The sequence below is a fragment of the Anguilla anguilla genome, chromosome 5 (assembly GCF_013347855.1).
Source record: "Anguilla anguilla isolate fAngAng1 chromosome 5, fAngAng1.pri, whole genome shotgun sequence".
NCBI lineage: Eukaryota > Metazoa > Chordata > Actinopteri > Anguilliformes > Anguillidae > Anguilla > Anguilla anguilla.
In genome coordinates this window covers 64,721,406-64,742,691 of record NC_049205.1, presented here as the reverse complement: position 1 = coordinate 64,742,691, position 21,286 = coordinate 64,721,406, and the positions used below count along the sequence as shown (strand labels likewise).

Sequence of the window (21,286 nt, the reverse complement as noted above, 5' to 3'; positions counted from 1 at the left end):
TCTTTAATTTATAAAATGAAAATGGTTTGAAATATAGTACAATAAGCACGATATGAACATGGGAATTTCTTTGTGGCATGCATAGTTATTTCTGGCAATGTGGCTCAAGGGGGTAAATAATCCCTCCAAAAATGAAATGTACCTAATAAAGAAATATTAACAGCTTGTTAAAATTCTGGGATTGCAGTTGTGGTTGGAACGAAAACCAGAAAACTCTGGGGTGCCTCTGGACCGAGATTGGGGTCCAGTGCCCTAGACTACAAAACTATATTAAAACTATCCAAATGTGTGATGTAAAGATTAGCTGTGCCAGTTCATGTGTGTGTGGATAGTCTCAAATGGTTGCACACAAAGTTTCTGAATGGTTATGTTTCCATTACAGTGTCTTACATTCCTAGCAAAATTTATATTAAAAAAAAAGAGAAAAACCCCACAAAACACAGATCACGCCAGTACCAACAATTGACGTATTCCAACTGCAACGCTAGTTAGCCAATAAAAACAGATTATTCAAATTAGAAGCATTGCATTTTGGGTACAGCACAACTTGAATGTATAAAATTCGCCTGTCAACAGTAAAAACATATACCCACACAATGCGGTCTGGATATTTGTAGATAAAGGATAAGAGTATGCGACAGAAATTGGTATTATGTGATAAATAGTACAAAATAGGACGATCTTCTTTATGCGCAGGCATCGTGAAACGCTGTGGCCGCTTTAATTTAAAGCACAGTTGAAGCAACTAGGAGGTGCACTACGCATGCGCAATACCATGAAAAATTGCGAAATATATTTTTCCAATTTTTAAAAAAAACTTTATTTAGTTTAAAATTGAAACCACTATAACAATGATAAACTGGTGAGATCTTTATCAAATAATCGCCCAAAATATAATTGTGATGTAGCGACAGACTATGTTTGTTACGTTGATTAAATTTAATCATCATTACATCACAAGGGTTTCTGCCCTTCTAAATATGGCGACCCGTGGCGTCAACAGCAGACTCCCGAAAAAAACACTGTCGACATAATTCATTTTCAGATCTTATAATGACACCTATCGTAATAAATAATCTTTTAGTATATAACGTGTCAAATACTTTTTGACTGTGTATGCTTTTTTTGTTAAAAACAGGATGTATCTGGGTGCATTCGCTAGTCTATTTCTCACGAGTGTGTCTCACCGGTTAGCTGTCCTTTGAGCTGTAGCCTTCACCGGTGCATTTATACACGGTTAGCTGAGTACCTCCACGCACTGGTGAAAAGCTACCATGGAGCTGTCGTACAGTCATTTTATCAGGTACCTTGTCTGCACGGACAACTTGTTAAGACTATACTTTCAGGGATCATTTCTATAGTTCATTACTTGAGAAGTGCGTTTCTAAAGTGTTTGGTCTCGCTATTCACGATGACGAGGTCCGGTATCTCCTTCTGAGCGCGAAGCGGACTAAGAACCAGGATATTATATCTTGTGTTTTTAGTTTTTGATGACCGTTCTGACTTACTTCGGTATGTTCGGAGGAAGGAGATGCGGTCTGAGTGAACAGCTCTCTAATGGGTTATAAAAAATAATATTACTTTAATACGCTTGTATAATAATAATAGTTTAACATATTCCCATGCATGTAATAACGGATAATATAAGGAAAATTGTAGTGAATAAAAATAGACGGGGTGCATCACATGTACATGTTCCATATTTATGTCAAATTTCATTCAATTCTTTCCATATTCCCAATATTCTAATTGCGTTTGAATTTTTTAGTTCAGACGATTTAAATAGAGGACCTTTTCTGTCCATTTATATTTATGAATATAATATTCACCATAAATGAATTGTTAATTTTAAAATTACATTTTGATTCAATTTGCCAGCATCATAGTAAAATAATGCACCTTTTCATAGATTTGTATCCTTTGTTTTATTTTGGACCAGTTGCAAACGAATAGCTTCTAAAAAGTTTTCTGAAACTGGGGGGTAGTCTAGTTCAGGTTATCGTATTTTACATTGGTTTAGGTTCTCTTATAGCTTGTCTTGGGGTCAATCAGTAGTATGCTTTCAGGATTCATATTTTGGATCTTCTGACTTAGCATAAGTGATTAACATTAGTGATTTAGCGATGTTACATATATACTCGCTGGTCTGGGAATTTTATTAGCTAGCTATGGCTCATATTGAAATTGGTGAATGAAACCACTGAATTGTATAAGAACACGAATAAAACTATGTATAATAAGTTCTTATGTAGTTCGTTGAATGTAACCTACGTTATCCTGTTGTGCTGCGTTTCGCCGTAACCACATTTGCACATCCAAACCCAACTCCCCAGTCACATGACATTGGCGAAATGCAACACAAGCAAGTGACCGTTGAAGCTGTAGCGAGTGTAGCCATTTGCTCTTTCTCATTCGTTTTAGCGACGGGTAAGTGCAGAGCGGTATTTTAAACCATTTTCACAATTTGAACCGTTCCCTGAACTGTATTAAAATACGCGCGATTTAACCAATTACTAGTATATATCGAAATCGTATTTAGACTGTGTTAATTCATTTTAAAGACAAAAAGTTATGCATTGTTTTAATAGTAGCTTGCGAGCTTGTCTAACGCTAGTCCTTGTAGCAACGGGGTAATTATTAGGCTACCCTGTGCTCTTATTTTCATCATTTGATTTAAAGTAATATTTTTTGTCATGACATGGTTGTAGCTTTTACGCAGAAATATAAATATTTTTGGCCTGCTATTTATAGTGGTCACTATCAAACAATATTTGGTAATTAGATAGCTAGCTATGGATAATACTTCTGTGTGGTATCATCGTTTTATTTCTGGCTACCCACCCCGTTACCTAGCGCTAACCGAGAAATAAATAAGTGGCCGTATATTGGACATAGCGGGAGAGATGGCGACTCTCTCATGGAATGCTAATTCGTTGTAGTTATGTGGGTTTGTTGTCTTAACCTGAGCTCGCCCTGTCTGTCTAGCGAAGTTAAGTTGCACTTCGACGCAAAGGGGTGAGCTGGGGCGCGTGCCCCCTCCTCGCGGCGGGCTACGCACGAAGCATCTCGCGAGCACAATTTAGCGTGGAAGTTGCTAGAACAATATGCGCAGCGAGCGCGCTGACTCATGGAAGTGCGACCCTGCCATGTGTGAGATGTGTGCCTTTTTTCTGGCATGCCGTTTGTTTACAGATACCCGTTTAATCTCTGTCCCCCTTCCTCTCATTAGCGTACACTGAGCCGATTTCAAACGCTTCATTATGGCAGAAGGGGAACCCCAAGTTCAGTTTAAGGTGAGTTTTTCCGCGAGTTGTCCTGTGAAATTATAAGACAGGGCCCGTGGCATCAGGCTTTATATTGTATATTGTTTTATATAAGTTTTAACAGTACCATGTTAGTTGTAAGAGGGGTGTAATTATGGGAGTTTCACTGTGAGAAGGCTTCTGTTTGTGTGTATAGTAATATTTATGTGAGCAGCTTGTATCTGTGAGTTTGATTATATTTGGAAAAATAATCAGTTTGGCACCCCTGTTCATGTTTGTGTGTTTGTTCGGTTGCGTGTGTGTGTGTTGTCTTGAGATAGCTCTTTACTATGAGTTTCTGGGAGGGTCCATCACTTTAAATGAGCTATATCATGATGTGTCATAATAGCGCTCCCTGTCTCCTCTCAGCTGGTCTTGGTGGGTGATGGAGGCACAGGGAAGACCACTTTTGTAAAGAGACACTTAACGGGAGAGTTTGAGAAGAAATATGTAGGTGAGTACCTCATCCTTCCATCCACTCCTCCATCACTCCTTGCTGCTCTTCTCTACTCTGCCTTCTCTTTTCCCCAGGTAACTCTGTCCAGTAAGCGTTTGAACGATGGAAGACCTAACATTCTTTGGTTCTTCCTAAACATGTCAAAGACAGTTAGCCAATCAGGAAAGGGCTCAGGTGGGACTGTTCCAGTATGAGTCACAAACAGCAGACGCTACAGACCAGACGGCCGATGTTGAGGAAACCGAAGGAAGAAAGGCTCAGTGTAAAACAGGCCCAGTGTGAAACAGGCCCGGTGTGAAACAGGCTCAGTGTGAAACAGGCCCGGTGTGAAACGGGCCCGGTGTGAAACAGGCCTGGTGTGAAACAGGCTCAGTGTAAAACAGGCCTGGTGTGAAACAGGCTCAGTGTAAAACAGGCCCGGTGTGAAACAGGCCTAATGTGAAACAGGCCCGGTGTGAAACAGGCCGAATGTGAAACAGGCCTGGTGTGAAACAGGCTCAGTGCAAAACAGGCCCGGTGTGAAACAGGCCTAATGTGAAACAGGCCGAATGTGAAACAGGCCTGGTGTGAAACAGGCCGAATGTGAAACAGGCCCGGTGTGAAACAGGCTCGGTGTGAAACAGGCTCAGTGTGAAACAGGCCCGGTGTGAAACAGGCTCAGTGTGAAACAGGCCCGGTGTGAAACAGGCTCGGTGTGAAACAGGCTCAGTGTGAAACAGGCCCGGTGTGAAACAGGCCCGGTGTGAAACAGGCTCAGTGTGAAACAGGCTCAGTGTCATCGCTCTTTACGTTTCAGCTTAACAGCAGCTCTACCCGTTGTGTCTCCGATGCTGTGCAGTGTGTGGACCTGCTCATGCGCTGGAAGCTGGGGAATTTTGGCAATGCAACGCCTCGTTCAGGCCCCATATTAACAGAGCTGCCCCCTCTGTCCCTCTGTCCTGTCCTGCAGCCACCCTGGGTGTGGAGGTGCACCCCCTGGTATTCCACACCAACAGAGGCGCCATCAAGTTCAACGTGTGGGACACCGCTGGCCAGGAGAAGTTCGGGGGCCTGAGAGATGGTTACTACATACAGGGTACGTAGCAGTCTGGGGCCCACTCATTTTGTGTCCATAAGTAAACAGCATTCAAGTAGCTGAAGCATGGTCAACAGAAGTAAGGTGGCATTCTGGCCATGTTTCTCTGCCAGAGATCTTTTAACATGAAGACAATATTGATAATTAAAATTCTTTATCTCGGCAGCCAAATGTGGGATATTTTATGACAGACCGCCAGCATGCGCTGCTTTGGCCGCACGCGTGTGCGTGCGTGCGAGCGAGCGATGACTGGTCTGTTTCCTCTCTCTCTCTGCAGCTCAGTGTGCCATCATCATGTTTGACGTGACCTCCAGGGTGACCTACAAGAACGTGCCGAACTGGCACCGTGACCTGGTGCGCGTGTGTGAGAACATTCCCATCGTGCTCTGCGGCAACAAGGTCGACATCAAGGACCGCAAGGTCAAGGCCAAGAACATCGTCTTCCACCGCAAGAAGAACCTGCAGGTGCCTGACACCCCACCCAGGCTCTGAGCCTGACCCCTGACCTCCAACCCTTATTCCACAGCACTGATTGCCAGTTCTCTCGTATATTAGACCATGTTTAGAAGTTTCATGTAGATAAAAAGGGTCTGGGATTCAGGAGCTTATCATTAAATGTATCTAAAATGTCCAATCACAGAAGTGATAGTGGTGAGTGAAATAACTAAGCTAGCATAGGTGGGCAATCCAGAAATTAACCTGATGCTCCTCACCACCCCTGATCTATGGTGTCTACTTCTTCTGTTCCTGCAGTACTGACACTCTGTCCCTTCTGTTCCCGCAGTACTGACAGTCTGCTTCTTCTGTTCCTGCAGTACTGACACTCTGCTTCATCTATTCTGGCAGTACTGACACTCTGCTTCCGTTCCCGCAGTACTGACACCCTGCTTCTTCCGTTCCCGCAGTACTGACACTCTGCTTCTTCTGTTCCCGCAGTACTGACACCCTGCTTCTTCTGTTCCTGCAGTACTGACACCCTGCTTCTTCTGTTCCTGCAGTACTGCCACCCTGCTTCTTCTGTTCCCGCAGTACTGACACTCTGCTTCTGTTCCTGCAGTACTGACACTATGCTTCTGTTCCTGCAGTACTGACACTCTGCTTCTGTTCCTGCAGTACTGACACTCTGCTTCTTCTGTTCCCGCAGTACTGACACCCTGCTTCTTCTGTTCCTGCAGTACTATGACATCTCCGCCAAGAGCAACTATAATTTTGAGAAGCCGTTCCTGTGGCTGGCACGGAAGCTTATAGGAGACCCCAACCTGGAGTTTGTTGCCATGCCCGCCCTCGCCCCCCCAGAGGTGGCCATGGACCCCTCCCTCGCTGCACAGTACGAAATCGACCTCAAAGTGAGTCCCAGAATTCAGTGGTAGTGCAGAGGGTGCCAGGCAGGCATTTGGGGTTTGCTAGACTGTAGTTCCTAAACTGGGCCCCAGAAAACTCCTGGCTCTGCTGGTTTTGGTGAGGGCTAATCTCTCCATCAACTGACATTAGAGTTTTCTCCTTGAACCTGTCTTAAAGCAGGGCAAATTTGACCTATTGTTTAGTTCTAGTGACCAGATGTGCAGTTTCTGCAGTGAGGACTTATTTCACCCGTCAGCCTGTGACTTAAATATAATCCCTTTCTGATGGCATAATTCATTCATTCATTTATATAGCACTTTTTCTATATGACTGTAACACAAAGTATTTGGTAAAGTAATTGCCATACTGCAGCACATTACAGAAAACGAAGGCGTTAGTTGCTGTGATTGATTAAGTGTCCTGGGGTGTGAATATGGGACCTTCATCCTTCACAGCCTGAGTGGCCGTTTGTGACCTGATGAGGCTTTCAGGGGCAGATCACCCTTCAGTCGACACGAGAAAGGGTTTGATTAAGCCTGATTAGCCGCTTGTCATATTTCAGGCATTGTGATTGTGGTTGTAAAAGTCAGCACTCGCAGGGGTTTGGAACCTCTGATTTGAGGCCTGTCTTTGCGGTGCAGTGTTTGCTGTTTAGTTTGATCATGGTGAGCAGTCGTCCAAACTGCTGTTCTGTGCGTCTCCTACAGTTGGCGTCGCAAACGGCACTCCCAGATGAAGACGACGACCTCTAACCTGTGACATCCCGCCATTTTTCCCAGCAGTGAGAGTGCTCAAAACATGGCTTTTGTCTGTAGTTGGCCTTTAACTTTTAGCTGTAAAATGCTGTTGCAAATCTATTTTTTTAATGTTTTTGTTTTTTAATTTTTTTATCTTTTGGTTTTGTTTAATTTTTGGTTTTAAGCTGAAAATATTTCCAGTAGGTTGCACTTGTGTGTACACACAGTTAATTACTGCTACTGAAAAGTCGACTGAATGCTTTGAGACAAACGCGCACACGCACATTACAAAAACACTCCCAGTATGTGGATACAGTATTATACAATATTATACAGTCTTATATAGTACCAATGCAGGAACATGGAAGCACTTTGAGGAAAATCTTTGAATAAAAAGTGACTGAATTTAATAGATTTTTGTCATCTCTTTCTGTTAAAGGATTTGTGTGATCTCTAAGTGTTTGTACTGATTGAGGTCAGTGTTCTAGAAAATCAATGCAGTGTAGAATTAATTCTGAGCATTATGTATTTTTTTAATTATAAATCACCAAAAATGTGTACCTGTGTGTGACTTTCCGTCCATGTGCTGTATTTCAATGCAGAATCATCCAGTAAGCCTGTGGGTCTGGCTACCCCATCTTTTGAATCCAAGGGGCTAAGACCAGGCTTTGTTCCCAAAGCTCACTTCCTGGTCTTGGTGAGAGACGTTGCACACTAGTGCCAGTGTGTTTGGCTCCAGTACAGTTCTTTCAGCCACCCAATTCATTCTCAACGGTACGAATTAAGCCAAAATACAAAGTCATTTCTTTGCACAAGAACATATAGTCACAATAAATCCTTTTCACAAGCCTGTGAAAAGTCGATGGGTGATGGCACAGTCACATTGTCTGTATATACATTTTCTTTTTACAGTCTGTGCCCAAAATATTCAATCTGCTGGTTATTTCCTCGTGCTACCAGTAGATGGCAGCGCAATCATGAAATCAACAGTCTACTACCGAGTTCTATCGTCCTCAGACCATAACAAAGTTTGTTATTTATTCCAGAAAATTTCAGCCAAATCAAATCAAAATCCCTGATCAGAGATGTGACATGTGAAATGTGCTGGTTATTGCTTGAGTCAGATTCCCAGGTGGGGTACCACTGCTGTACCCTTGAGAAATGTACTTGACCTGAGTTGTTCTAGAAAATATCCAGCTGTAAAAATGGATTGTATGTACTGAATGTAACCTGCATAAGAGACTATTTGATGATTACCTCAAGCTGACACAAGAAATCCGTTCTTTCAGATGAGTGGGTATAGACAAATGCTGTGTATACAAATGGCTTTATATATGTTTATGACAATACAAGTCAAATGTGTGAAGAACTGAATCAAATAAAATGAGGTTGATGGTGCTGAAATTCTAAATCACACCAAAATTTCTGGATTCTACAATACAATTAATTTTATCGCAACATGCAGAACAAATTGTCAAATTTAAAAAGCAATTAATCAGGACCGTCCTATGTTCCCATTCAGTGGTCAAACGGGTTAGCCTGATAGTCAAATAAAGCAGCATTGTGTGGTACTGCAGAAAGGACACTGGAAACAGTCTCTTCACAATGATCATCAGACATGTACCACATTGCGCTTTGAAAACAGCAACCCACATCCACCGAACTGTCAATTTCATTTAAAATCTTTTTCCACCAGCCTTTGCAGTTGCATGAGTCAGCGGGTCCCTAGGGGCCACACTGTCTGATGCCAGAGGCCAGGGGCCCGGACATTGTGAGGCCCACGCAAAATGTGACTCTGGAGTGCACATCCAGCTTCCTGCTGTCAGCAGCAGTGACCGCTACATATCTGCCGTCATCACACAGGATCCTGTTTTCCATCCTTATGCCACTGAAGACCAGGAGGGGGCGCTCCTCCATATTGTAGCCCAGGTGCCTCTCTGCCTCCTCTCTGGTCAGTAGCCCCCAGAGCCCGCGCTGCCTTCCCAGGTAGAAGTGAGGCACGGGAGTCAGCGAGTGGCCCAGGATTTTGAAGCGGTCCGGAAGCTGCTCATCTGTGGCTTCCACTCGGTCCAGGACCTCCATGTCGTCCCAACAGAGAAGTGTGGCCAGGAAGTGCAGTAAAACCTTTTCCTCACAATCCTCCGCTGGGGCTCTGGTGCTTTTCTTCACCACTTTCTCCAAATCCAACTTCAGCTTCTCTTCCTTCTGCCTGGCATCACTGTGTCTTGAGTGTGGACTTAGGCAGTGGAGAACGATACTCGCCAAGATTAGGTGCAATTCATCCCTCAAACATCCATCTGTGTTTTTCAAAATTAACTGGTAGCCCTGCACGATAGTCTCCATATCTGTGTATCCATGCTTATCATTCAGGTATGCCAAAATCCCACTGTATGTGTCTCCCTTCATCTTCTCCAAGGTTTTTCTTTTCTCTTCCACCTGTACCTGTTCACTCTGGACCTCCATACCCGAGCACGGCCTGCAAAACACCTCACAGTATGTCCTGAAACAGCTCTCCACCTCAGCTTGCATCTTGAACTGCCTTGGCAGTGAAAAGTTGAACATATAACACTCCAAAAAATCTATTTTTTCCTTCATAGCCACTTTCAGATTGTGAAGGTGTTCGTCCTGCTCTTTGAGTGTAGCAAGATAACCGGAATGCTGTTCGCTATTGGCCTGGAGCTCCTCCACTGTGATGTCACCAGAAAGGTACCTAATCAGGTTTTTCCTTCCATGTTCTTGCTCAAACAGTGGAATCTTCTGCACTAAACTGAGTATGATGTCACAGACGCTTATCTCTCCAAGGAAACAGGAGGTGGTGGACATCATGCTGCTGGCGAGGTTATGTTTAAACCCAATTGGCTCCTTTTTTAACAGGCTCTGAGCTATTCTGAACTCAGAGAGAGAACAACATGCCAGTATTGTACGTTCCCCAAAGTTCTCTGTGGCTGCATTTTGTGAGGTCGCGAGATCCAGACTGGCTAGCAATTCACATTTATATGCTTGAGCTAAAGTGTCAGCGATGGCAAAGTTTGTCTTATCCTTCTTTTTTGCAGTTTTGGCCCATTTCAGTGCTTCAGAGCTGTTCTTCCGCTCGATGTAGAACAGTGCTCGAAGTTGAAAAACGAAGGCACTGCTCTCAAATCTCTCTGAGGCCTTAGTCAGCAAGTCCTCCACAGACCCTGGGGTTTCCTTCATCAAGATCTCCATGAGTGGTGAGAACCTGCTGCTGCTTTCGTTTTGGTCAAATTTCCTTGAACAGAGCATGCCCACTATGTCTTCCTCTAGTTTCTTTTTCCCTTGTATGCGGTCATAGAAAGTGTCTTCATGTAACAGCAGATGGATGATGTCCCTCTTACTGACACCATGAGAGTGCATCAGTTCCAGCAGGCTTGCCTCAGACACACTGTGGTGAATCACACGTACAGCTTGGTATTTCTCCCCTTCTTCCACCACGCAGCGAATCACAAGTTTTGAAAACTGGCCAAACTCTTCCTCCACTCTCAGGTACCTGCTTCGTGGCAGACCTTCCAGGCCCAGGAATTTCTCACAGAGGGACACAGAGAGAGAGCCACCCTGGGCAAAAACCTGAAGAAGGGCTAGCACTCCAAACAGCTTTGCTTCCTTCTGCCCAAAGAAGTTGAAGTTCTGCAGGTTGTTCTTGACCACACGTACGACATATTCTGGATCAAAACTGTGTTTCACTATCATAAAGCCATAGAATGTCTCCACCTCCTTTTGATCTGACTCAATTTCTTTGAGCCGTTGTTCAAACAGCTCCTTTTCTTTGGCAGACAGCTTGTTACTGAGGAAAAGAGAGTCAGTGCTGCCTGTTGATGGTTTTGGTTGTGTGGGGGACCTCATGCAGTTAAGAAGGACTACCAAAGTGTCTCCGTTAGCCAGATCTTCAAGCTTAAATTTTTCCCTGACTGAGTCCTGCAAGGACAATTTATTTTCCATGTCAAAATCATCAATCATGAGTAAGACAGGAAGACAACTCCCAACAGAGTTTTCCTTCATTCCATATTTAAGCAAAGCAATAATCTGCCGTGCAACCTCCTGGTAGCCCACCGTTTTGTCCTTCAGAACTGCGCATCGGAATTCCTTTTTAAGGGACCACAAGGCATGCATCGCAAGGGTTGTTCCCCCACAGCCTGGATGGTGAAGGAGGTCAAAGGTCACACAAGCTTCATTCTTTGGTTGTTTGGTTTTCAGGCGTATTGCTTTCTTGATGTACTCGTGCTTATCTCTCTTCACAACAGACTTGTCTGACAGCTGGAAATTCCACCATGTTGCCTTCCCACCTCTGTAGAAGCTCCTCTGCACATCATCTTTGTTCACTTGTTGCCCTTCACACTGATTTATACACAAGACACTCAAAGCATGCATGTCTTCCTCATCCTTTCTGCTGAAAACTACCGCTGCAGCATTCTGGCACGGTAAAAACCGCTCAGAGCTGTGTGTCAAGCTTAAAACTGTCCCGTTCACTTCTGCGAGGCTCAACTTGAAAATGCATCTTTCTCTGATCTCTTCGCTGAACTTTGCGTCAATCAGGTCCTTCCAGGAAGTGAATGTGGACTCGCTGTTGCAGATAAACAGCATCGACTCTGTCCCTCTCAGCTCCTGGTAGAACGCACTGAACGCCTCCAAAAGCGGGTCCATTTGGTCATCTACTCTTGACAGAAGCAAGAACACCACTAGGAACCTCCCTCTGGGCATGACGTCCCTCCGGCACAAGAAGGAGATGGTACCACGAACCGCGGCACCCTTCTCCTTGCGCCAAGCCACAGGGACAGGAGCCGCCACATGATCTGCCGTGGAGCCATTGCATAAAACCCAACTGACAGCCTTGGACAGTTCCAATTTACGAACTGCTTCATCTGCAGCATCGAAGGCTGTGTAGTCCTCAGGGAAGTGTGAGTTAGTCTTTCTGTGTTCCTGGAAGAAGTGGTGAAGCCCCTCAGATTTGGACTCAGGATCAAAGTCAAGGACGGCAAACAGTTCCAGCTTGGACAGGAACTGAACTGATTCCAGTTGTACAGGGTGAGACCTGTTGGTCACAAGAATGTACCATTCAAAATTAGATTTGTCCAGTGAATTGCTCCCATTAGTGATGGCCTCTTTCAGCTGTAAGCCCTGAACGCTGTTCTGAATACGTCTGTTGTGTTCTTTCTCAGCTTTCTTTCTCAGTTCTGCAATTTCTTTAATGGTTTTGGCACAGTAAGTGCTGTGCCTCGGAATGCTTCTGTCTGTCTTCTCTGCCAACAGATCGAATGTGCTGGATCCTTGACGAATGTAAAGGTGCAGCTTGTCAGCATTATATTTCCTGGTCTTTTTGTTTGTGTAAGTTTCGTGAGTGTAGAAAAGATCCTCTTGGGACCAGGTGTATCTGGGCTCAATGTCGACCTCGATAACGAACGTGTTGTCCTCATTGCAGCTGGGATTCAAAACCTCAACAAACCGAGGGGCTTTGATGCATTTCATCGCTGCATGCCTGAGCTCAGGATCAAAGTACTTCCCAAAAGCATCCCATGCTTTGATGTAGTTGTCCTCTGGGTTTTCCTTAAGACAGGCCTTATTCGGATTTAATTCACCCTTGCTTCCTGCTGTCACTCCAACAATCTTTCCATGGGGGTTGTCAAGCACCCCAAAGTGAATGGTTCCATTGGAGCGGGTGTTCAGGCACGCCGCCCCAAAGCGCACCGTCTCCTCCGTGAATTTTATCAGTCTCTCTCTGTGCGTCCCGCCCCGAAGAGCTTTGAACTCGTGGCAGGGCTCTATCAGGTTCAAGGGCCCCGTTTCAGGCACCAGCAGTTGGCGGTTCAGGATGTACCTGCAGCCGTCGTGGAAGCAGTTGAATGGGTACGGCAGGCACTTTTCGGCTCGGTCCCTCAGCGTCACGGAATCTTTTTGCGGCTCTGCGCCGAAGCTGTCGATCCGCTTCATTATCAGTCTCGCTGGCCCGTGATTGACACCCAGTTCTCGGAGGCTGGCTTCATCGAGCAGCGGCAGCATGTCCCCCCGGTACTCTGCTTGATAGAGAATCTGAGCGGTGGTCTCACTAAGCACCAGGTCACGCAACAACCAGTCCCTTACATTGTCCCTGGTCCAGGTGTTCATGTCTGCAGGCAGCTCAGATTCCATGCTGGAATGCGTTTCCTACAACACAAAAGTGTCGCTGTTAACATGCGTATATATATATATTACACAGAAAGACAGAAAGAAACCACAACTGAGATATAAATAAAGCCAAAGCTGAATGATATAGCCTGCAAATGTAGAAGCAATAGTACAATGTGGTTACTGTGTGGTTTTTATTTTTACATATATATTTTTTTTATCTAAATGGATTGTATTTCTCTGATCTTTTGGGGAACAGCATTCTACACTTGGGCTACTTAAAGAGCAACGAAGCCGAGTGCAAATCTCAGGGAACGATGTGGTCTGCTTCAAAAACAAAAGCTGAAAAATTCTTAGACTAAGTCTAGTGTAATATAGGCTATTCCTCTATCTCAAAGTGGTTAAGTTGGACCAAACCTGCAAATCCAGCATGGACCAAAGGCAATGGGAACGTAATAAATCTCAATCCATGCATTTTAAATTTAGTCAGATACTTATGGGTTTATCATTCTGAGCGATCAGAGACGTTTCTGATCGCTCTGTCTGGAAATGACTTTCACTTGGACAAGGAGGTCAATGAGACCATGAGCAAATGTCACACGTTTTCTTATAAGATGTAAACACTTATTAATTGCTAAATCAACATTATCTTAAATTGGCTAAGATTTTCAGCATGAGAAAGTTAACTGAATGAACCGAGGCAATTAGCTACCGTTTGCTAGCTGTGGTAGCTAGGCTACCTGTCAGTGAACTACCTTGATAGCGGCCTACCGTTACTTTTACTCCACTATAATCTGCACTGAAGCGTGTCAACGGCGTTTCTTCCGGTTTGGTGTCCTCCTTTGATATCATACACAATGTTAACAATGCATTATAAAATAAAAACAAAACATGGTCTGTTCCACATCTTTATTATCTGAACGTACAGCTAACCCTCTGACGTTGCTAAGGAGATTTGTTGTCCGGTAAGGTTCTAACGTGCAATCCAATGTGCTGTCGTACTGTACATCAGCTAAGCCTAGTAATTCGACATTACTCAGACAAACAAAAGTATTCAATACCAGAATGATCTTTAAAAACGAATTAACTAACGTACCATTATTTGCTAACTTAATTTTGCTGGCTACACTGTTCGAAATTATATAGATACGCGATTGCAAATGACTACCACACAAACACGATTGCTAGGCCTAGCTACTGGTGTACGTTGCAGGGTAGGCTACTTCACACAGCTTGCTGATCGACTATGGAATTGTCAACTTTTAGATATTTAACTAAATTAGTAAGACTAAATATTTTTTCAAAATGTATTATATGTAATTATAAGAACCATGAACGTGAAGGACAAACTTTTTCTTCAAACAATAAATTGTCATGCATTTTAACGTGATACGTAAACAACTGATATTTCTCGCCACTAGAGGGGAGCAAAAACCATAGCTGTGTGCTTTTGGCTTTATCCCCATTCTGGACCTGTGTTTTGGACCTATGCACTGGACGGTCTGAGAAGATTGACAGGGGAGCTCGAGAATCAATTTCACTGAAGCTTTTTAATTTTTATAAATTTATTTTGCCTATGAATTGGAAATGAAACCTACATTAGATCAGAGGTTGGCAAGTTAATCTTGATCTATTACTGGGTTTCATACCAACCTGGACTCTTAATTATTTAATCAGCCATAGTTATTTATTCAGTGACATTTTAGCTACATTTCTTGCTTGACTTGTCAATATCAGTAGAAGACTTTTCTTGTCTCCTTTTATGAAATATTGTACTAATCTAAGATTTAACACAATGTTGGTGTATTTACCGAATTAGTTAATTGAACTAGGTTAATTGGTAGCAACAAAAACATGTACACACCCCAGACCTCTGAGAATGGAATTTCCCACCCATGCAATAGATGCACATGGATGTTAAATTCTGTTGCTCAATTAAACTGGGCTCTGTACTGCAATGTAAAATAGTGTTAAAGAAGACTGTATATGTACTGATGTACAGTAAGCTGCTTTAGTTTGTCTTGAGACTTTCTGAACAGTATGAAAACCAGAAAGAGACACACTGACCTGGATTCAGCCAATCTTCTGTCCTTAACTTTGGCTCATGATTAAATTCAAGTTTTCAACCTTCTATGGAAAGACACACTCTGGTGCGATTCAGCGATTGCCAAAATTAACTTGCTAAACTGCTTTTGTGACATGTAAACACTTGCATGTATCTGTGAGTGGACATTAAGGGCAATGTTGGTAGATTCTTTGCTCACTGTGGGTGTTCTGTAGCCTAGTGTAAAGCCACATCAGAAACCCCTGTGTTTAAAGAGCAGAGAGGACAGGAGTTCAGTATATGGTGAGCCTGTGTAATCTCCAGCTAGATACACTGTCCCCCAATATTGAGCTAGTGTTCCATTTTAATTCACAATATTTGTTGCTACAGTTAGTACAGGTTGAGTTCTACCTGCTCATTTGACTCATTTTCTATAATTATGTTCCTGAGTGTACTAATTGATGCTCCCAAGTCTTAAACTTAAGTCTCACATGATAATTATTTCGGTTGGAGATGTTTATGTTTATTTCTGCATACGCCAATTAATGTAACTGTAACCCAGAAACAGGACTAAGCCTCACATAATTAGAAAATTATGTGAAAAAATATTTTGCGGTGTTATGCATAGGCCTGACTGTGTTCAATTAAATACCAAAATGTCGAATAATTGAGGATTGCATTTTTCTAAAGAATATGAGTAGAAATAAAATTACAGGTGAGAAGGCAGCAGTGAATGACAAGCCAGCGGAAACTGAGGCTACGTTTTCTTTATACAGAACACGCCTTTCGTCGGTCAAACGGTCGGCCAAAGACAGGTTTTGACTGATGGGGGCGTGACATAATATAGACTAGCCAGTACTTTAAGGACGGAAGGAGACACGTACGGAGCATGCGTGAATAGCGGCAAGTGCGCTTTTACAATATGATTACACAGGGAGGGAGAAAGAGGGACGGAGAGATTAACCGCACTGTACACAACTGTTGTTTTAATCCCCCTTGAGAGGATAGGCTTAGTAAAACTACGGGTTTGAAACCCAGCAGCCATATTGCATTGGCACTGCATTGGAAAGCAGTATATCATCTTTAATTATTATTTTAATTACAAATAATTACAAATGTCTCGTTAAGAGAGTGTTATTATAAAAAGTTATTATACTCGACTTTTGAAAATCGCCACTGCGTAGTCTTGGGCCAGAGTGTCCAATCTGTTTTACGTTAGGATATAGCATTTCATATTTTCAGACCCGCACAGTGTTCTTAAAGTTTCCAAGATGAAAGACCGTTTGGAGCAACTCAAAGCGGTAAGTTAAAACCTGTTGTCGCATATTCAAGTAATTACAATTATTGATGGAAAACCTGACAGATGGGAATATTAAGATTTCCATGTCGGATTTATCCTGTCTTTTCGTGTGTCAGACGTGTCTGTGGAAGTCTGTGATAACATCATTCAAAATGTCAGTATGAATTATCTAATTATTGAAGTGACAGAATGCGGAGCTGAATCAACCGTGTAATTAGTCTGGGAGCAGAGTGGGTACGTGTTACACGCACTTGTTTCAAATACCCCAAAAATCCCATTCAAGTTTGAATAAGTCGAAATCTAGGAAGGAATACATCTTTATTTCAACTTTAATTGCTATTTTGAAGGTATATTGTTTCGTTGTTGTATTGCAACGTTAGTGCCAGGTTAATTGACTACTACGATTAAGCTGTGCGATAGCCTATAAAGGAGCAAATTCTCGAAAATGAAACCGTGGATCTGTTATTTTTACGTCACTGGACAGCTCGGTGTGAACTGGTCAGTGATCGTGGAAGCTGCATGCAAATGGAGGGTGACTGAAAACTGTCAGGTGTATAATTCTGATGTCACGCGAGGGAATGGGGGACACGGAATGCGTGCGGGTGCCGTTCAGGCCGTTGGTGTAAACGTCACACTGCTGGTTCCGTCTCGCTCTTGGTCTCCATGCCCCTTTTCTTATGAGTGTCCTTACACATGCCACCGCTGCAGGAATCAGTGCGCGACAGTCAGCTGTTCCATGAATGAAGCGCGAGGGAGGGGGGTCTGAGCGCGGAGGGATGCCCACATGAGGGGGAGGGGTACGGGCTGGCGGCGATTAGTGTAAAGGGGAAAGAGGAGGATTGTTTTTTCCTTCTTATTCTTTTTTATCCCAGGGACATATGGTCACTCATTTATCCTCAGTCAGTGTGATAGGTTTTGCTGTTTATTTTTCTTCTATTTTTTTATTATAACGCAAATTCCATTTGCAGTGTTCAGTAGGTCACATCCTGCCTTGTCCTGTCCATAATAATCACAACATATAGCTGTGTTTTCAGTGTCTAATTTCTGAGCAGACATCCACCCAGTAGACAGTGGACCAAATGTCTATGTGTCTGCATGCATGCCTGTGCGCGGGTTGGATGAGTGCGTGTGCTTGTGCATATATGCAGTCTGTGTGTGTGTGTGTGTTTGCACACAGTGTGTGTGTGTGTGTGTGCTTGGGCATGTGTGCAGTGTGTTTGTGTGTGTGTGTGCGTGTGTGCATGTGTGTGTGCGTGCATCTGTGTGTGCACATTGGCTGTATCTTGCTGTGAGTATTGTGCCTGTTGTGTTCTGCATTACATAAATATGTTTGAAAGTTCATTTCCTGTAGCTGCAGCATTGGCTTAGCAGGATGAAATCAGCAGTCCGCTGATATTACTGTGGTGAGATGGAGTCAGCATCCCAGCGTTTGTCACCAAAAACACAGTCCCCTCACGGGCAATCGCACATCCGACCAATCAGGAATGACACCTGTGCAGGCCATGGTGCTCCAGAGAGTCTGAGAGTATTCAATGGGTCAATTGGGCCCTTCTTCTTAGCAGTACGGCACAGGGCATAGATATATATAAGTCAGTAAATGGTGTACAGAGCACAGATTGGTTCATATGAATCAGTAAATGGTGTACAGACCACAGATTGGTTCATGTGAATCAGTAAATGGTGCACAGACCACAGATTGGTTCATGTGAATCAGTAAATGGTGCACAGACCACAGATTGGTTCATGTGAATCAGTAAATGGTGCACAGACCACATATTGGTTCATGTGAATCAGTAAATGGTGCACAGACCACAGATTGGTTCATGTGAATCAGTAAATGGTGCACAGACCACAGATTGGTTCATGTGAATCAGTAAATGGTGCACAGACCACAGATTGGTTCATGTGAATCAGTAAATGGTGCACAGACCACAGATTTCTTCATATGCATCAGTAAATGGTGCACAGACCACAGATTGGTTCATATGAATCAGTAAATGGTGCACAGACCACATATTGGTTCATGTGAATCAGTAAATGGTGCAGGGGGGGAGTACTAGACTGCTATTAGTGAATCAGGAAGAACAGACTTGGATGTGTGTCCATATATATTATAAACTGACCAGGGGTTTAATGTCTTACTTTTGTCAATTGACATGCTGTCTTTTTGGACTGTCTGACATCTCCTGCTAAAACCCACACAAAATGTTCTCACAATGTTGCTGTAATGTTTTGTGAATGTTACAGCATTACCATTACATAGCAGCAGCATTGTGAGCACGTTTTCATGCCTTAGCTGGAAAGCGGTTGTTGGGCTCAGATAATGTGCTGGTAGTGGCTCCTCTTGAGAGAGGAGAAAAGACAGAAGCGGACACATTGTACACTTAGCCGTGTCTTAATCAGTTTGGACAGAAACCATCTCCAAGACAACTGGAGCCCTCCCTATGATAACTGGAACCTTCTTCATGACAACTTTCAGCAGCCTTAGCATAATGTACCTTGCTGCTGGGAGACCGCCTGGGAAAATGTTCCTGCTGGCAGTGTTGGTGGTGGCAGGGGGCACTCTTCCCCCTCTTAAGTAATTGTGTAGTGACTGTTCTGTGCATCACCCAGGTGGGGGCTACGCATTAGTGATCATTTACATGAGTTTCCCCCCTTCACCGTGAAGGATTTTTCCATTGAGAAAAGAGATATATATTAATGAAGTCTGTTATTAAAATGATTTACTCAAACCCTCTCAGTGCGAATTAGCACATTTTCCATGACAATTAAAAGTCTCTACACGGTACTGGATTCCTCTGCATGATGACTGGAACTTTTCAGACAGATCAACCCCGATCCAGCAATCGTGGCCACTCTGTACCAATAAACAAACACCTGTCCTGACCAAAAAAGTAAAAAAGCAATAAAAAAGGCTGCATGCTCTATCTGCTCTCCCTGACTGGGTCCTTCTCTTTCGCTAACAGACGCAGACGCTGGTTTTCCTTTATTGCGATGCTTAGCTCACCTCTCTGTTTGTTTTCCCTCTAATATTCCAATTATTTTAAAGGCATGTTGATTACTTTTACAAAAAATGTAGAAATGGTTATAATAGCTTATGTTGATAAAAATATGATATTTATCCAGCTAGCTGGGTGACTAAACACAGAACCTCTGTAAACATAAACTATAACATTTGCTCGTCCTCCTCCTCAGTAAGATCCTTTTCTCATGGAGATGGTATCGGACGTTCACCTTCTGATTGGAATTCCTCATGAATGTTGACAGATATGTCTTTGTAGGTGATAGTTCACACTCGACTGTGTGCGTGTATGTGTGTGTGAGAGAGAGAGAGAGTGTGTGTTTGTGTGTGTGTGTGTGTGTGTGAGTGTGCACGCGTGCGTGTGTGTGAGAGAGAGAGAGGGAGAGTGTGTGTGTGTGTGTGTGTGTGCACATGTGCATGTGTGTGTGTGTGAGTGTGCACGTGTGCGTGTGTGACAGAGGGAGAGTGTGTTAGTGTGTGAGTGTGAGAGAGAGGGAGAGTGTGTGAGTGTTTGTGTGTGTGTGAGTGTGCACGTGTGCGTGTGTGTGAGAGAGAGGGAGAGTATGTGTGTTTGTGTGTGTGTGTGTGCACGTGTGCATGTGTGCGTGTGTGTGTGAGAGAGAGGGAGAGTGAGTGTGTGTGTGTGTGTGTGTGTGCACATGTGCATGTGTGTGTGTGTGAGTGTGCACGTGTGCGTGTGTGACAGAGGGAGAGTGTGTGTGTGTTTGTGTGTGTGTGTGTGTGAGTGTGCACGTGTGCGTGTGTGTGAGAGAGAGGGTTTAGTTTAGTTTCTCTTCTCATGCAAATAAAGCACATTTGAACTCTACACTGAGACAGACACAGAGCCAGATAGGGATATATGCCTGAGGAGATTCCCATTGGCTGCCCTCGGATTGAGAACAGGAGGGCCGTGGGTAGGAGACAGTCAGTACCCACTGGCCATGAGTGACAGCATGCGCTAAATTCAGACAGGCCCCGCCTTACAGATTCATTATAGTCACCAGATACTCAACTCCAGCTTTGCGCCCGCCCTCTCTGCTTCTTAACTACTGGAGGTGCCGGTTAGTGTGTCCATTGGACACTAGCATTGTACCTGGACGTGCCCTTTAAGGACTTTTCTGAAGATGCACTAAATGGGGATGTTTTTGGTTCTGGTGTTTGGGAGAACATGCACTAAATGAGGATGTTTTTGGCTGCAGTGTTTGGGAGAACATGCACTAAATGGGGATGTTTTTGGCTGCAGTGTTTGGGGGAACATGCGCTAAATGGGGATGTTTTTGGCTGTGGTGTTTGGGGGAACATGCACTAAATGAGGATGTTTTTGGCTGCAGTGTTTGGGAGAACATGCACTAAATGGGGATGTTTTTGGCTGCAGTGTTTGGGGGAACATGCGCTAAATGAGGATGTTTTTGGTTCTGGTGTTTGGGAGAACATGCGCTAAATGAGGATGTTTTTGGTTCTGGTGTTTGGGAGAACATGCGCTAAATGAGGATGTTTTTGGTTCTGGTGTTTGGGAGAACATGCACTAAATGAGGATGTTTTTGGTTCTGGTGTTTGGGGGAACATGCGCTAAATGAGGATGTTTTTGGTTCTGGTGTTTGGGGGACAGGGCTTTCAGCATTAAGACGCAGAGCTGAGGATGTGTGTTCCGGGGCCTGTGGAATCCGTGAGGATGGCGTATGCTAATCCTGCAGGCCTGCAGCAGGGCTCTGCTAATCCCCCACAGCGCTTCCACCGCCATTAGCGCATGTCACAGGGCCTGGGAGCTGCACCGCCAACAGCACGCACTGCGAGATGTGAACACACGGGGGGGGGGGCAGGAGGGCATCGTGTCGCTATTACATCAGAGAGGGAGGAGGGAAGGTTCCAGAAGCAACTGTGGCAGTGTCTC

The 21,286-nt window shown here is 43.9% G+C and overlaps 2 protein-coding genes and 1 non-coding gene across 6 annotated transcripts in view; all 3 read left to right on the top strand.

Annotated features, from left to right (window-relative positions):
• Positions 1–1,248: 1,248 nt before the first annotated feature.
• LOC118228249 (GTP-binding nuclear protein Ran) lies at positions 1,249–7,322 on the top strand. Of its 2 annotated transcripts, none has more exons than XM_035419618.1 (7): positions 1,249–1,303; positions 3,230–3,293; positions 3,672–3,756; positions 4,709–4,834; positions 5,112–5,299; positions 6,010–6,180; positions 6,883–7,322. In XM_035419618.1, exons 2-7 carry the CDS (start codon positions 3,261–3,263, stop codon positions 6,925–6,927), a joined length of 648 nt encoding a protein of 215 aa, XP_035275509.1. In that variant the 5' UTR covers positions 1,249–1,303; positions 3,230–3,260; the 3' UTR covers positions 6,928–7,322. The 2 variants fall into 2 exon arrangements, with proteins under 2 accessions (XP_035275509.1, XP_035275510.1); XM_035419619.1 differs by lacking the exon at positions 1,249–1,303 and adding an exon at positions 2,334–2,427.
• Positions 1,331–1,547, top strand: LOC118228540. The gene has a single exon (XR_004765514.1). It is a non-coding gene; the product is annotated as a small nucleolar RNA U3 (small nucleolar RNA).
• zgc:165520 (uncharacterized protein LOC571872 homolog) overlaps positions 7,297–21,286 on the top strand; it is a 20,456-nt gene continuing 6,466 nt past the window's right edge. Inside the window, exons 1-4 of one of the 3 annotated variants that reach the window (XM_035419615.1) lie at positions 7,297–7,387; positions 7,515–7,686; positions 9,329–9,405; positions 9,510–9,618. In XM_035419615.1, coding sequence (XP_035275506.1) covers positions 9,568–9,618 — 51 coding nt within the window. In that variant the 5' untranslated portion in view covers positions 7,297–7,387; positions 7,515–7,686; positions 9,329–9,405; positions 9,510–9,567. Of the gene's footprint in view, positions 7,388–7,514; positions 7,687–9,328; positions 9,406–9,509; positions 10,125–15,924; positions 16,375–21,286 lie in introns of those variants that run through there. The other 2 variants (XM_035419617.1, XM_035419616.1) reach the window with 2 other exon arrangements.